We start from the raw sequence: 15836 nt of genomic DNA on the forward strand, positions 1-15836 counted from the left end.
GATTCTTTCAAAAAAATGAATATTTTAACTTAAATTTTAAGTTACAAAATTTTATAAAATAATCCATACTTTTTAATTAAAAAAATAAAAAAAATATCCATTATTTTTTTCTTCAAAACTTTAATTATTTAAAAAATAATTTAAATCAAAGAATATTTATGAATCGAGTAAAACATATTAAATAGTTATCAACCTTATTAGAAAACAAAATTGGATATAAAATTGAGTTGACAGAGAAGAATTTGAAAAACGGACCTCTCAGATAGAAGGACAGCCTATCCATTACATCACGAATGCACGCTAACTGAAAGTTTTTGTTAGCTAAAAAGAAAATTAACTAAAAATTTAATGGACATATTTAAACCTAGGGACAAATCTTGCTGCTAATTTGTATCTTATCAAAGGTTTTTAACCAGTCTCTTTAATTTGAGCTTAATTTTGTTTCCCTAGGAATTTTCGAGATATGTACTCCCTCAGTAAGTCAAATGAAAAACACAGAATCGAAAGCATGAATACATTTGATTAAAGAGCAATAGACGTGTACTTCGAAAAATTTCTCACGTGAAAAGGAGAATATTCGCTCATATTAACTTGCAGGTGTTTGGTCAGCGATGTATTCCCCAATTTTTTTCCAAATGGACCTTGAAGGAAAAGGTTAGAGACCCCAACTTTAGCTGATCGGTGTCCATCTTTCCTAAAATCAATCTTTCACACTTAAACAGATCCCCCGACGCATTTTGGAAAACATTGAAAATATTCACAACATTCTTTCTTAAACCAATGAAAATAATAATTACAACTAAACTCAGTACAAATCTCACGATAAATGTCTCTAACACAGGCGTCAATAGATGAATGTCTGCTGTCAACAACTCTAAAATAATAAAAGTGAAATTATTTCAACAAAAATATTTTCAAAAATAGTCCTTCTCAAAAAAATTTAATTTTCTCGTTTTAGTTTAACCAAAACACTGAATACTAATGTGTTTTCTCCTTGTTTTTTACTTTTATTTATTTTTATGTTGTAATTTTTTTTAAATTGAACTTACTTGTGACTTTAAGATGTAATAAATTTCGCAGGAAAAGTAACATCACAAAAATGCTCCAAAACGTATCCCCTCAAAATGAAAAAAATTAAAAAATGTAAAAAAAAACTTAATTAAAAGTAAAACAAACCTCCTGAAATAATATCCGTCTGGATCCCTGCTTATAAAGAATCTTGTATGTTACTTTTTTCTTGTGCAGCTGTGCATTGAAGATAATAATAAATTTGAAAAGAAAAATATCCCTATCACGAAAATATGTAAATATATCGAAACAAAATATTAAAAAAAAATACCCTCTTAATCACCTAAGTCCATTTTTCAGTTCTAAGTCAACAACAGAAATATAGACTGTAAAAATGAAGAAAAAATATCGCCTCAAAAAATAACTAAGATAAATTTTGCATTTCGTAGTAACCTCTAAAGGACACCGCTACTCAAACAAGTCTAAATGAGGCCAAACTATAGTTTGTCTAAAATAAGAACTCCCCTAGTCATTCATCTCGACAAGTGGTGGTGACTATGATGACGAGGTATAATTATTTCAAGTAAAGGTGTGGGGTTATTGCTTAGGACAGATTTCGGCGGCTAGGGTCGAAGAGAGAAAGAGAATTTTTTTCTTCGGTGTACTGTGTTTGTCCTAGAGTGAAAAGAAGCTACCCTCCTTGAAATGCGCTATTCTTGTTTTCATAGCAGCAGACGGCCTCAGACTTTGTCGCGGGGGGAGTTTTCGCAGCAGACAAACTATACCTTGACAAATTTTTTTACCTATTCGTAAATGGTGATTCTAGGCACTGATTTTACTCCGCTTTCACACCTCTCTGTTTATCAAAAAGAAATTTTCAAAAAAATTCATAATTATCAGTGCAGTTTAAGAATCCTTATAATATTTACTCCATGCTCCATCCTATTAAAAAAAACTTTCCGAAGCGCTTTCCTTACTTGTAACAAAAGTGTTTAACTGTAACGAGTAATATTTCAAGTAACAAAAAAATTCTTTACGGAAGGTTTTTTTTTCTGTCGTTAATTTTGAAGATATGTGTTTCTTAAAAACTCTCCCACACTGATTAACCTTAAATTAACAATTTTCATCTCCATTTTTATTAAATAGCTGTCTTGTCTAAGAGAGTTTAGCCCAGCTATCTAATCTATATATCGATCTTTTCCCGGTTAGCTATAGTTCTCAAATCTCAACTTAGTTCGATTCAGGATAAATTAGGATTTGTGCTACGTCTAAATAAATCAAATCTACTGGTGTTAAATACGAATAATGGTTTTGAAATGGACATATTATTATATAAATTTATGCAAATTCATAAGCAAAAACTTTTCTCAGTGTCTAAACACAAAATGACAGTTGAATAGTAATGAGACAAAAAAGCTGCAATATAGGAAAAAATTAGAAGTTTAACCAGCGGGAGAAAAGTAACAAGCTTGAACCAGATAATAATATAAGGAAGATAAGAAAAAAGTGTTGAGGAATAAGTGAGAAATCTAGGGTAAATTCAGAAATTAAATTAAGATGATAGATTCCAAATAATGAAAAATAATAGAATGCTACAAAGATCATTAACTAGATTATTAAAATTTTTCAAAACATGGCATGATTCCCAAAAATCAAGGTCGATAGATGAAGAGCAGCGTTGAATTATTTAGTAAAATACTTAAAACCTGTGATTAGAATTCTAACTATGCAAGACGATGAGAGATCATTTAATATCCCAATTTCGGAGAAATTCTTAAATCAAAATTTAAAGGTACTTATTGTTGTCCAATATCTAAAAGATCACACCGACGAGAAATTTGATAAAACTCAATTTTTAATTTAATAATTTTTGATGGTATCTTTAATTTTATAATTTTTATTAAAATTAAAAGGTACTTATAGTTGTCCAATATCTAGAGGCCGACGAGAAATTTGATAAAACTCAATTTTTAATTTAATAATTTTTGATGGTATCTTTAATTTTATAATTTTTATTTCAATTTATTTTAATTTATTTTGTGTGTAAACAAAATTTAATTGTTATGGGTGTGAAAGTTGCAAAATTTAAATGCGTTTGACTTTCGATAAAAAAAAATTAGCCAAAAAAGAATTAATTATAAAGTAACGTTTACTGTCATTTACACTTACTGCAACTTGCAGTAAACACCCGTAATATCAAGTTTTTAATTTTTTTTTAAATTTCCAAAATTAAACGAAATTTTCAGTACAACACCTAAAGTTATTGGAAAAAAATAGTGGAGCAGCATGACTCATTTTTAACTAAGTAATAAGTATTTATAGCTTTTATAAACAGAATAGACGTCTCACAAATTTAGAGGATTTCCGCACTCAACATAATTTTTCAGTCTCCGGTACCATGGTTTCGGCTCCCTTGCCGGTACCATGGTTTTTCCAACGGTAATACGTTTCAGCAAATACAGTAGGATTAAACTGGCGTAGGGGAAGAGAAATATATGCCAAAACCATAATAATGGTGAGGGGAATTGTGTGGGACGTGGGTAAATCACTTAACCTTGATACACCTATCTTTTTTAAGAAGAGTGTAAATACTGCACTGGTAATGATGAAATTGATCATTTACAGATATTTATCTCCAGTTTAAGTGGTTGAAAAGTTAAATTTGTACGAAAACGACATGAATTCCCCTTGAGGATAAAAAATTTGCTAGTTTTTTTTAATGTTATTTTACTTAATTCAACTTTAATTGCATACAAATGCATCGTTTGATTTCAATAAACGTGGCATTTGTTTTGTTTTCTACAATGAAATACCTAAATTTCAATTTTATTTTTCACTTTTATTTTATTTGTGCGCTTTAATAGTGCTTTTCATTATATTACTAATATTGTTTTTATAATATTATTTTTATTAATAGCGCAAATGTCAGTAACTTAGTATAAATACGAGGTACAAAAACGAGTATAAATACTCTTTCAGGAACATATTTATTGGCAACAAGTGCAGTACTGTTTCAGCTATTTTTCAACATTACCACCACCAGAAATGAGACACTTGTCGTATCGTGGGATCAACTTTTGTATCCCTCTGTCGTAGGACTCTACCGCCTGTGAATGAAACTAGCGTGTGACAGATGTCTTCAGCTTTTCGTCGTTGCCAAAACGCTCACCGGAGGACAGGAATTTCCAGAGGAGCAAGAAAACGTGAAAATCGCTGGGAGCAATATCAGGACTGTAGGGTGGATTTTCAAACAACTCCCAGCCAAATTCCGTCAAAATAGCGACTGTGTGTCGTGCCGTATCTGGAAAAGCATTGTCATGAAGGAGCGCAATGCCTGCTTCCACGACTCTTGTTTCGAAAGGCACGTCACAATTTCCGCAGCGTTTCACAGTAACGGTAGACGTCTGTCACACGCTATTTCCATTCACAGGCGGCAAAGTTCTACGACAGAGGGATGCAAAAGTTTATCCCACGATACGACAAGTGTCTGAATTCTGGTGGTGGCTATGTTGAAAAATAGCTGAAATATTGCTGTACTTGTTGCCAATAAATACGTTTCTGAAAGTGTGAGTTCTTTTTTTTAAAAAAAAAATTCGGGAAAACTATTTTCTGGATGAGCCTCGTACAACCAGTTCCATTTATTTTTGTGTGAAATAACTTCAGTCAATATTTTGGTCTTTATGCACTCTTGTTGTGATTGTTTTTCTTTTTAATTAAAAAATATCTAAATTAAAAGTAGAGGCCCTACGCCAGTTATAATATAATTTTTTTTAATACAGATTCACATTTTATTAAAACCTATTTAGGAAATATGCGTCATGGTGGTGTAAAGAGCGTGAATGCTGAAAGCTAAATGAGGTTAAAATAACACTCAAGATTATTAAAGTAATGCATAAATTTAAGTTTTTTTATATTAACTGTGAGTGAAGTTCAGTTTCACCTGCCAATGAGAAGGTGATCCTGGTTCTAGTCCCAGTGATGGCTGATCAATTCAAATTCCTCTCCCAGCCTGCACTAACCACAGCGCTGACGGCGTATAACCAAAGCGGTATATAAATTATTGGTTTGAATCTCCTTACCATCTGCTTAATAGTGGGAAAGTTATCGAAATGTAACACAAATGCGGAAGAGCTCCATCAAAAAGTCATCCGCAAGGTTATTTGGTCCTCATTCTTTTCCCTTTGACGAAAACTTTCTTTAAACATAATTTTCATACTTTTTTCATTATTTTGTATTAATTAAAGTTAAAATAAGATAAAATATTATATTTAGTATTTTAATGATGTATATTTATGAAATACAGCATGAAACGCCGGTATCTTTTTTTGCCCTTTAAGGCAAAATTTTCCAAACAAGCCTTACTTCCAAACAATTACTTTTAAAATTTGCACTCATTTTTTGCTATTAAGATCTTAGAGAAAAACTTAATTACCATTGAAATTTCTTTAATTCACAAAGCTGTAGTTCCAAATAAATTTTTAAATATGAATGAAAATAAAATTCAAATTACTTTTTCGAATTTTGTATTTTAGTGCAACTATTATACTGTTAGTACAACTATTATATAGTAAACTAGGAGGCTCTGCCCCCTGCTCGCTAACGCTCGCCAACCCCCGAGTATTGCTACGCAATCCTATGTGGTTCACGCCGTGAACCATGGGTCGCTGCGCTCGCTCGCCAATTAACACAATGTTCTAGCACAAAGACATAGTATATTATCATCAAAGACATAGTATTTTGTCATCAAAGACATAGTATTGTACTTATGTAGAAGAATTCTATCAATGCTCTTATTGGCTTTTAAAAAAGTGTATTAGCTATTTAGATTGTACATGGTGAAAAAATCAAAACATTAGCTAAATGAAAAACATATTAGCAAAATAAATTATCAAATATTGCAGTTACTCACCTAACTTCAACTAAATGTGTATAATTAGTTAATGCTAGAAATTCTGAAAGTTTTAGAAAAAAAATTTATTATTTAAAAATATAAACTTTAAACCCTGACTTTTCCTTGTGAGATAATAACCCTCAAAAAGTCTTTCATTTTCCAGAACACAAAAATTTGTTTTATCGCCAAATGAAATATTTTTTGGTGATCCGCATTATTGAAATCAATTTTTATATTAATTAACATTTGTGATAAAGTACATAACATTTTAGAACAAAATAAGGATGTTTTACATACAGTACAATTTGACCATGAACCCGAAAAAAATACGGTTCATTTCCAGGAGGTGGCTTTATGTGTGCTCCAAATGATGCAAAAGCAAGAGCAGAATAATATTCCCGGATATGATTTCGATAATTCCGTGTCTCAATCGAATTATCACTTAATAATTTTTGCAGTAACTCGGGAATGTCCATTAGTGTAGGCAAATTAATTTTTCCATCGTGGCAGCATTTCGTATATTTGCCAGAAGAATGTCTTTCTTTAGCCCAGAAGTAAGCATTACAATAACTACATTGTTCCGTCATTGAGCCAATATTATACTCTTCGACATCTACTGTTCAATCTTGAACAGTTATTATTACACTTGATCTCAGCAATCTACGTCTTCCATAACATTCCTCAACACTTTCTTGGGCTCTTCGAACACGTTTTCTTTCATTACGTTTAAAAGTCCTAGCAGCTTCACTAATATTCTGCATTTTAAAGCGTGAAAATTCAATGCGCGAAATATAAAAAAATTCAATGCATTCAATACAAACACTTAGACGTTTTTTAGACGTTTAGGTAGCTCCCAGTAGAAAAATATCAATTAAACAGCGGCCTTTTAAAGCATTCTCACTTCAATTAATTAATTCATTCCTAATTGAGTTTAAATTAAATATTATCATGTTTTTAGAGCATGAATCTGAATTGAACAACCTGATAATGCTCACTCTGGTTATTGTTTCCGCTTTTAAAAGTGCTATATGTTGAGCCCCCTAAGCTAGATTTGGCATGTGACATTTTTAGCAGCAATCATTGGTCGATTTTCTAACGTTGCCATTCGGGGAGTTGTAATGAGGCTTTTTTTGGTGCCGTGTAAGAGAAATATATATATAGATATCAATATTTTTTATAGTTAAAAATATAGAATTTCATTTTTGCTTGTAATTATAGCGTCACAAAAAATATATATAGAAAGGACACCGGTGTCCCCTCTACGTTAAAAGGTTGAAGGCTGTTTTGTTTCCGGGTTAGATGCACAATTATAAGGTTTTGGAGGTGAACATCGATAGTTGCAAGTTCAAAAGAGGGTCAGCGTTACACACCGATTTTAAAATAGAATAGCATAATGTGTTCGGCCTATCTTTAAAATGAATTATAAATTGATAAATGTGTTTCTGTTAACAGATAAATTTTACACATAACAATAAAAATAGATATACAAAATCTCAAGCAATATTCTAATTTCTGTTTCGTTTGCAAATTACTCTTCACACTCAAGTGATAAAGAATGATTTGGTAACGGCGATAACTTATCATTTTTAACCATTGTTTAATTCTTAATTTTTAACGTAACGATTTTAATCTTCGCACAATAAGAAAAGGATAAAATAAGTTATCTTCTGTAATATACAGCAGCAATTGTTTTTTTTACAGAAAAAAAAGTAGGAGATCATTGTGTGAAAAGGCATGAAAGTTGAAACATGGCATCCTACTTGTTACTTTTCTCCTTCTTCTTGAGTATCAACCTACTTATAACAGTTTCTGGAAAATCGGTCATCGCTTCTGATGCTCCTGTTGAAGCGGTCACCAATGTTAGTCAGAATGGCATCATCGATGAGTTAATCAGTATGGAAGCCGGTAAGCCAATGATTCATTACTGTATTGTAACACATTTTACAGATACGCCACTTGTCCCACACAGTTCAGTGCGAAAGTGGGTGTTGATGGTTATCAACACCCACTTTCCATGGGTGTTGATGGTTATCAACACCCACTTTCCATGGGTGTTGATGGTTATCAACACCCACTTTCCATGGGTGTTGATGGTTATCAACACCCATGTCCCATTTGCGTCAAGGGGTAACCTTGACGCAAATGGGACACGACACTGATTTCCCCTTTATATATATATATATATATATATATATATATATATATATATATATATATATATATTGTTTATTTTTACCTCGTCCCGCCCAATTTAAGGCACACGAGAGTAGAACAAACATTCTACAGACAAAACATACATAAAACATGAAAAATTATAATAGCAACAAATATATAGACATATAAAGAATAAATTAACATAGACATACAAAGAATAAATTTACATATGAAAATATTTACAGCATAAAATACAAAGTTATGGTGAAATGCCTTAAGCAAAAAGCATAGTAAATAAATTTAACTTAACTTTAAACTGAAGCACAGAATTTAAAATGCATTTAAAAATTAAGTATATGAGAATGAGTGACAGCTAGGTTATATTGTTATTTGAATTTGGTGGATTTAACATGTCTTCGAGTGTAATTTTGATGATTTCTTTAATAATTCTTCTGCAGGTAAAATTTGAGTATAGCTGATGTTCTGTTTTGTTCTGGAGTTCCGTGCCACGCTGTGCATGAAATTTTGGGCAGTGGCAAATCAAGTGTATTATATTTTGTTCAGAGTCGCAATAAGAACAAATTGAGGATTTTCCAAAAAATCTTGATTGATGGGTGCCAAATACTCCGTGGCCGGTTAAAAATTGATTTAAGTGGAAGTTGGCCTGCAGTCTTGATGTTTTAGGGTCCTTAAAAAATTTGTGTGTCTGACGTCCTTTTGTTGAGTTTGTCCACTCTTGTTTCCACCTTGTCATGATGTATTCATTAATAATAGACTTAATCTGATTGGAGGTGAGCCAGGTGGTGTGTTCTGTGTGGTATATATAATATATATATATATATATATATATATATATATATATATATATATATATATATATATATATATATATATATATATATATATATATATATATATATATATATATATATATATATATATATATATATATATATATATATATATATATATATATATATATATATATATATATATATATATATATATATATATATATATATATATATATATATATATATATATATATATATATATATATATTTGTGACACTCTAATTTCCAAGCAAAAATATATTTTAGTACTTTTCAATCATGAAAAAAAAAACAATCTAACACTTATTTCCTGATAGAAAGCTTTATACGCTTCAAAAGTATACAAAATTGAATTCCGTTCTTTTTCTCAGAATTAGCTTTCATTTACGTAAACGGTTCTTCCCCCTTGATCTTCGGTTGGGTACATGCAACTCAAAGAAGACAGCCGAAATTAGCTGATCGTGTATAAACAAGACGGAGTGTTAACATTACAGCTATTGATTTGGATTTATTATCAAGCTGTATTTAATTGGGTACTTGCAAGTGACGTACAATGCACAATCGCCTTTTTCGGAACAAACATGTTATTTCAGAGGTATTCTTCTCGAGTTGCAAATACCCAATTGTAAAACTTTTTGGATTAATTGTAAACCTAATAATTTTTGATAATTTGGTGATAACCGAAGAAACTAGACCACCATCAAATTTAAAAATTCGATCATCGTTTCCGTTTCAATTTTCACTGATCGTTTATCATCGGACAACCTCACATGATTAATTTGATTTCAAATGGATATTAAACCATGATCCCTCCAACACTGTAGATATTTTACTTCAGCAATGTGATACATGGGAACCAAACACACGTGATGTCTTCTGATTTTTTTAAGTTAATTAAGAAACTTAATTACACTTTGTATTAATTATCATGCATTTTGTTTACTTATTTTGTTATTACTATTCTTGTTTTACTTTTTATAATTCCTGGCGTCTAAATAATTCTCTCGCTAAGTTTCCTTAAGCAGGAATAAATATTTTTCGTCGAAGAAAAGTCAGATTGGTACCGTATGCTCTTTTTTTTAAATATGAAATGAAATGCCTGTGGCGTGACTACCACTACGAATATTAAACATCAATTCACTGGTATATAAGACATGCTAACTTGATTCAATCACGAGCGATCATATGATAGATGACGATTGGCATGATCGATAACTCCGCTCCCACATTGGTGATCTCCCAACGTGATTTTTACACGCAGTAACGCCTACTTCGCAAAATCTTGACAGCAACGCCTATCTTGTTGGATGGTCCACATTGAACAGTTGACTTGCTACTTGTGACTGCGACATTATCCAACTCCTCACGCTGTTGCTACTCAGTCTCGCCTCGATCATACACAACCTCAGCCTGCATACACTCGATTGCTAAAGGCAACACAGGAAGGTAATACACCTCTCACATTCAGCACTCAAAAACCCGGTGACCTTAACTACAGCTCTCCCGGTCTTTCACAAGTACAGCAATTAGTGGTATCAGTTCATCGAATCCTATCCCTGATAAAATTCTGGGGTGGGGGAGTATTGTGGCGTAACTACCACTACGAATATTAAACATCAATTCACTGGTATATAAGACATGTTAACTTGATTCAATCACGAGGTCGTTCATTCACTTGATTCAATCTTCCATATCCCATTGTCTGTATCGTTTTTTTATTTCCTTTTTGACAAGAACCATAAAATAATATATTAAGAGCTTTGATTAAGGAACACCTTGCTTATACATCTTTTTTTTTCAGGTCATACCACTGATATAGTTTCTTGTTTTTGTGGACCAGGTACCATCAAGTGTGTTGTTACGAACGGTATAACAATGTGTGATTGCGAACCGGGGAAAATTCAAATTGGTGAAATATGCCACAGTAAGATTATATTTCTAATTTTCCTATTTACTGAATTTAGCATTAAATATACAATAATATTGTATCGATATTCTTGGTAGTGTTGACGCCTTAAAAGCTATTTTAGTGCTTTACAGACAGAGAATTGTAAAATATTTCAGTGTGTTAGTATTTGTTTCCATGTCTGGAATTACAAAGCACTTTTTTCCTGTTTCATTTTATTTTATTTACAACTGAAATTGCTGCTTTCGTGCTTGGCGTTAGGCATTTTGACCGACACAAAAGCACTTTTCCATTTTTAAATTTTATTGACTTTTTAAAAAGATCGCTATGGAATTTTTTGAAAATTAATTTTAAAAGGACGCAATAGCTGTGTGAATAAAGCACTCATATACTAATGAGGCTAGCTATGCTGAAATCCTTAACTTCAACCTGCCAATTCGTACATTGTTCCCAGCTTGCGCTTCCACGATGCTAAAACAAAATTAGGTGGATCAAAAATTAGTTTTGCTTTGCTATTGGCAAAAACGAAAGAAATTTTTAATGTTTAGGCCAGTTCATTTAATTCAAAAAGTCAAAACTTGAAAGCGTATTCGTCTTTGTGTCTGATCCAAGACATTATTTATCTTTTGGGTTGGATTCAAAAGTACACAGAGACAACGTGAACCATTTGTTCAACGCTACTGATAAAATTAACAAAATATGAAGGAAAGAAAAGTTTAGATAGGTTTCATGGTTTTATTTGGAATCATTTTCAGTAAAACTAGAATTTATAGTTCATAACGAGTCACAACTCAACCAAAACTAATCAAGAGCTTTTTCGAATGTATTTCTAATTTGTATCTCTTAAGATATCTTTAAATTATCTACAATTTTTATATTGTAAATAAAATAGTAAATTAACAGAATATGAATTTCGATAGCCGTGTTGGCTCAGGGAATAAAGTGTTCGCCTCCCAGAGAGGTACACTGGGTTCAAATCCGAACGAAGCTAGTTGACACGAATTCTGTTCGCACTCACCACAGTGTTGAAGTTAAGTATCATCAGTGGTAAACGGATTATGAGAAAGAGTTCTCTTTCCGTAAGTCTAACAGTGGGAGGTTCTTATGGTTTTCTTCTAAATGTAATGCAATTAGTGTTATCTGCATCAAAAAGTCCTCTACGAAAGCAAAATTTCTCCCAATACTCAATCCAGGAGTGCCCATGTCTTTTGGAATGGATTCAAAATTACAAAGCTACAGAGTTTAAAATTGGCTGCCGTTAATTCAAATTCGAGTCGGCAGTTCAACAACAGTCTTAAAACAATATTAAATATGAATTTCAGCAACTACAAGTTTGCAAATTTTCATCAGAATTTATTTTTCAGAAATTGTTTGATAAGGTCTCATTTCAGAAGGCCAAATTACCTAAAAGAAATAATATACTTTCAGAACAATCAGCTGTCAAGACGGTGACAATGAGGTCATTATCAAAGTAAGGTAAAGTCTTTAAAATAAACCTCGAAATATCTACGCAAACATTTTTAATCACTTAGAAAGCAAAATAACTAAAATTGAAGATCTTCGAAGTGACTTAAGATCCTTGTAGAAAATGGTCTTTTCTCAAAAGAATTGTTTGAGTAAATTTTACAAAATAATTCAATCTTAGGATTAGGAACCGAACATACTTTCTAGGCCCAGTAAAAGTATTTGAAAGAAATCATGATTTGCTGCGTTACAGAAACTGTTCGGAGGCTTAAAATATTTTGTGGAATGTACAAATAGTTTTTATATTGCGTACTGTACAAATAAGGTAGTTCACGTTTCTCAAAAACGCAAAAAAAATAATGATAATAATAATAAATTTATGTTATTTGATTTTAAGCACGAGTAAAGCTGCGCTTATGGGGATGGGGAAAAATTTGAAAAATCTACTTTGCTACTTTCAGTGGTAATCAATGGAATGCATTTTTAAAGACATTTTATTTTATTTTATTTTATTTTATTTTCAGCACCAGTTCCCTATGGATGGAAAATAGCCACTATCGTTATAGCTGCAATGTACGGTATCAACCTTGTAGGAATAGGTTTATTCATTGTTTTAAAGGTATTGACTAGCAGTCGGATTAAAATAATTAATGATGAATTTCGTTATGTTTCAGAAAAGTCGATAACAAGGATATTGTATATATATATATATATATATATATATATATATATATATATATATATATATATATATATATATATATATATATATATATATATATATATATATATATATATATATATGCTTGTTAAAAAGTTTCAAGCAATTTTTTTTTTTTAAAGTTTTTGTACCTTTAAAAGGAAAGCTCAAAATGATAAGAGATTTTTCAAACATTTCATTTTAAACTATTAAACAAGATTTACTAAAAATGAGACCAGATCTTCATCCCCCAAGAAAGTATGCTTCTTTTTGAGGTTTTTCCTTTTCTTGTACAATTTTATGATTATTAATTGTACGATTTTGGACGATTATTGAAAGGTATTATTATTTGTTATTAAATTCTGTCTTATGATTCAAAAAAAATTATCTATGATACAAGACTTTTGTCTTATGATACAAGATAAATTATGATACAAGATAAATTTTGCAAACAGCTTTTAGTCATATTCAGTTTTTTTAGAAAAGTACAAAAACTACTTAAAAATTTGCTTGAAACTTTCCTTTAAATTTTTAAGATATTCAAATCAAGCTTTTTGCATTGATTGCCAAATACGATTCGCAACAAAATATTGAAAAAACAATGAAAAAAGATTCTGCGCATGCATAGTATGAGAGGACTGCTTTAAATATTGATATCTTGCACAGTTTTTGACGAATTATTTTAAAATTTGAAATAAATAATTTTGTAACTAATTTTAAATTCTTCCTAAAGTTTTGTTTCATTCCACTGAAATTTTATAAAAATATAGCAAAGCGTAAGATAAAAAAATAGTTTTTTTTATAAAAATGTTCCTATCGAGAAACATTTACTAGAGGTTTACGAAATTTTACACAGTTATTGAAAATGACAACTAATCGATACAAGTTACAAACTTATTGCTAGATTTTCTTATTAAGGGTGTTCAAAAATACTTGTCTTCTTTCAAAATTTATTATCGGTCTCCCAAACTTTTTCCCAATCTTTAAATCTTATTGCTAAATATGAAAAATCCCGTGAACTAACCATCTGTAAAGTTATTAAATAATCCTTTGAGTATTTTTCGAGAAATTTTAAAAAATTTCGATACTGAATGTGTCTCGTCCATTATTGCAGGGTAATATGTATGAGCGGCGGCCAGGTGGCCGAGCGGTTAGCGCGCCTGACTGCGAAGCCAATGGCTGCGGGTTCGAATCCCGCTCTGAGCATGGATGTTTCTCTCTCTTGTGTTGTCCTCTGTTTGTTGGGTGTGATGTATGAATGTGGCCCACCCTATAAACGGGTATGTGGCAGTGTGGCGTGGGCAATGTTACTCGCCTCCGTGACTTTGGTTCACAGGTGCCCACTGGGTAAAGCGAAATGAGTAACAACTCTGGCATCTTCCAAGGCGAATCGAATGAAGTTCAGTGCCTGCCATTGAAAAAAAAAAAAAAAAAAAAAAAAAAAAAAAAAAAAAAAATATATATATATATATATATATATATATATATATATATATATATATATATATATATCCAATTATTAAAAAGAAAATTTAAAATTCTGTTTTTTTTTCTATTCTATTTTCTGTCTTCTGTTCTTTTTCCTGTTCTATTTTTTTTTTTTTTAGCAGGCTATCGGAATGCATAGTAGAAGACTGCATGGAAGATATTACTAACCATAAGGAAAAATTAGAAAAGATACAGATTGCATTTATAAAAAAAGTGACGTGCTGATTTCTTTTACTTTCATATTTTGGAGGGGAAAAAATTTTAATATACGGCAATAAAACTGATTCTATCATAAAGGTGTGTTGCCCTTTTTTACAATTTTCAATTATTTCATTATAATTTTGAGTCTTTTGCTATAATTCAAAAAGATAAAAATTAATAAATTTTTCTAAATTTAGGATTTTTTAAGTAAAAATAAGTAAGAAATAAGAAAGTTACAGGACAGAAAAGAATCTCACTTTATTGTAAGAAGAATCTGAAAATAAAAAACTTATATAAAACCGAAATATCTAATGAATGGTAAAATTACCAGTAAATTTGAAAATAATCTCAAAAATAAAACTTCCTATAATATCAAGCCTCTTCACGCATCGTTTTGTAAGTCTTACATAAGCAGAAAGATACGCCGGAAGTATTCAAAAGTCTGCTCCAGCTTTAGAATCCCAATATTGCTTAAACTCATCTGACCGTCCATAACTTTGTAAATTTAGCCATTTAAAAAACTCAACATTTGGATTTAACATTTAGAATTGAATGCAAATAAGTTACAGTTGTGGGCAGTAGCATAAAATAAGCGACCAACGAAAAAAATTAAGAAAATTACTAAAAATTTACAATATTATACTTGTTCTTCATCATTAATACTACAACTCAATGCAGTCCAAGAAGTCTCCCACTAAGTCTGCTTCCTTACCTGTTCAATTCCAACTCTCCCAAATCCTTCTCTGCGCTGTCCAGTTTCCTCGTCAGTGGTGTACCTCTTCGTCTAACATTCTTAACATTCTCAAATGTTAGTCTTTTTGCAAAGGATCAAGATCTACGCGTCCAAAAATGTGTCCCAGAGGAGAAACAGTTCCGGTGTATTGCTCAGTTTATGTTGCGACATGATGTATATGAGCTGGTTCGATAACCTAGGAAGATTTATTATTGAAATTAGTAATTGAATATACACGTAATTTTGCCATTCATAATTTTTTTTTCTGTATTTTCTAAGCATTAAGAGATGATGGGTTGTATATTGGTATAAAGAATATTAATATCACAATATAAATAAAAAGCAATGTTAACCATGTTTTGATTGTCAACCTTAAAGTTGGTTGTAAATTGAGTGTTAAATTGTCCATCATATTGTAAACACTTCAAAGGTAATAGCAATACAAGGTAGCGCCTTCT

At 31.0% G+C, this 15836-nt stretch overlaps 1 protein-coding gene across 1 annotated transcript; it reads left to right on the forward strand.

Annotated features, from left to right (window-relative positions):
- The first annotated feature begins 7533 nt into the window (after positions 1-7533).
- On the forward strand, positions 7534-14740 carry LOC147814894 (uncharacterized). Its single transcript, XM_087155791.1, has 4 exons — positions 7534-7804; positions 10688-10810; positions 12781-12875; positions 14564-14740. The coding sequence occupies exons 1-4, from the start codon at positions 7648-7650 to the stop codon at positions 14609-14611; spliced, it is 423 nt and encodes a 140-aa protein (XP_087011917.1). The 5' UTR covers positions 7534-7647; the 3' UTR covers positions 14612-14740.
- Positions 14741-15836: the final 1096 nt, after the last annotated feature.

Source organism: Parasteatoda tepidariorum, chromosome 2 (genome assembly GCF_982258835.1).
Source record: "Parasteatoda tepidariorum strain Cologne lab strain chromosome 2, Ptep-v5.0, whole genome shotgun sequence".
NCBI lineage: Eukaryota > Metazoa > Arthropoda > Arachnida > Araneae > Theridiidae > Parasteatoda > Parasteatoda tepidariorum.

Excerpts from the sequence above, each read along its gene's own strand:
- LOC147814894 (XM_087155791.1), top strand. The coding sequence starts at position 7,648 with ATGGCATCCTACTTGTTACTTTTCTCCTTCTTCTTGAGTATCAACCTA. Across the intron at positions 7,805-10,687 it reads GTTAATCAGTATGGAAGCCG|GTCATACCACTGATATAGTT; the intron begins GTAAGCCAATGA and ends TTTTTTTTTCAG. Across the intron at positions 12,876-14,563 it reads GTTTATTCATTGTTTTAAAG|CAGGCTATCGGAATGCATAG; the intron begins GTATTGACTAGC and ends TTTTTTTTTTAG.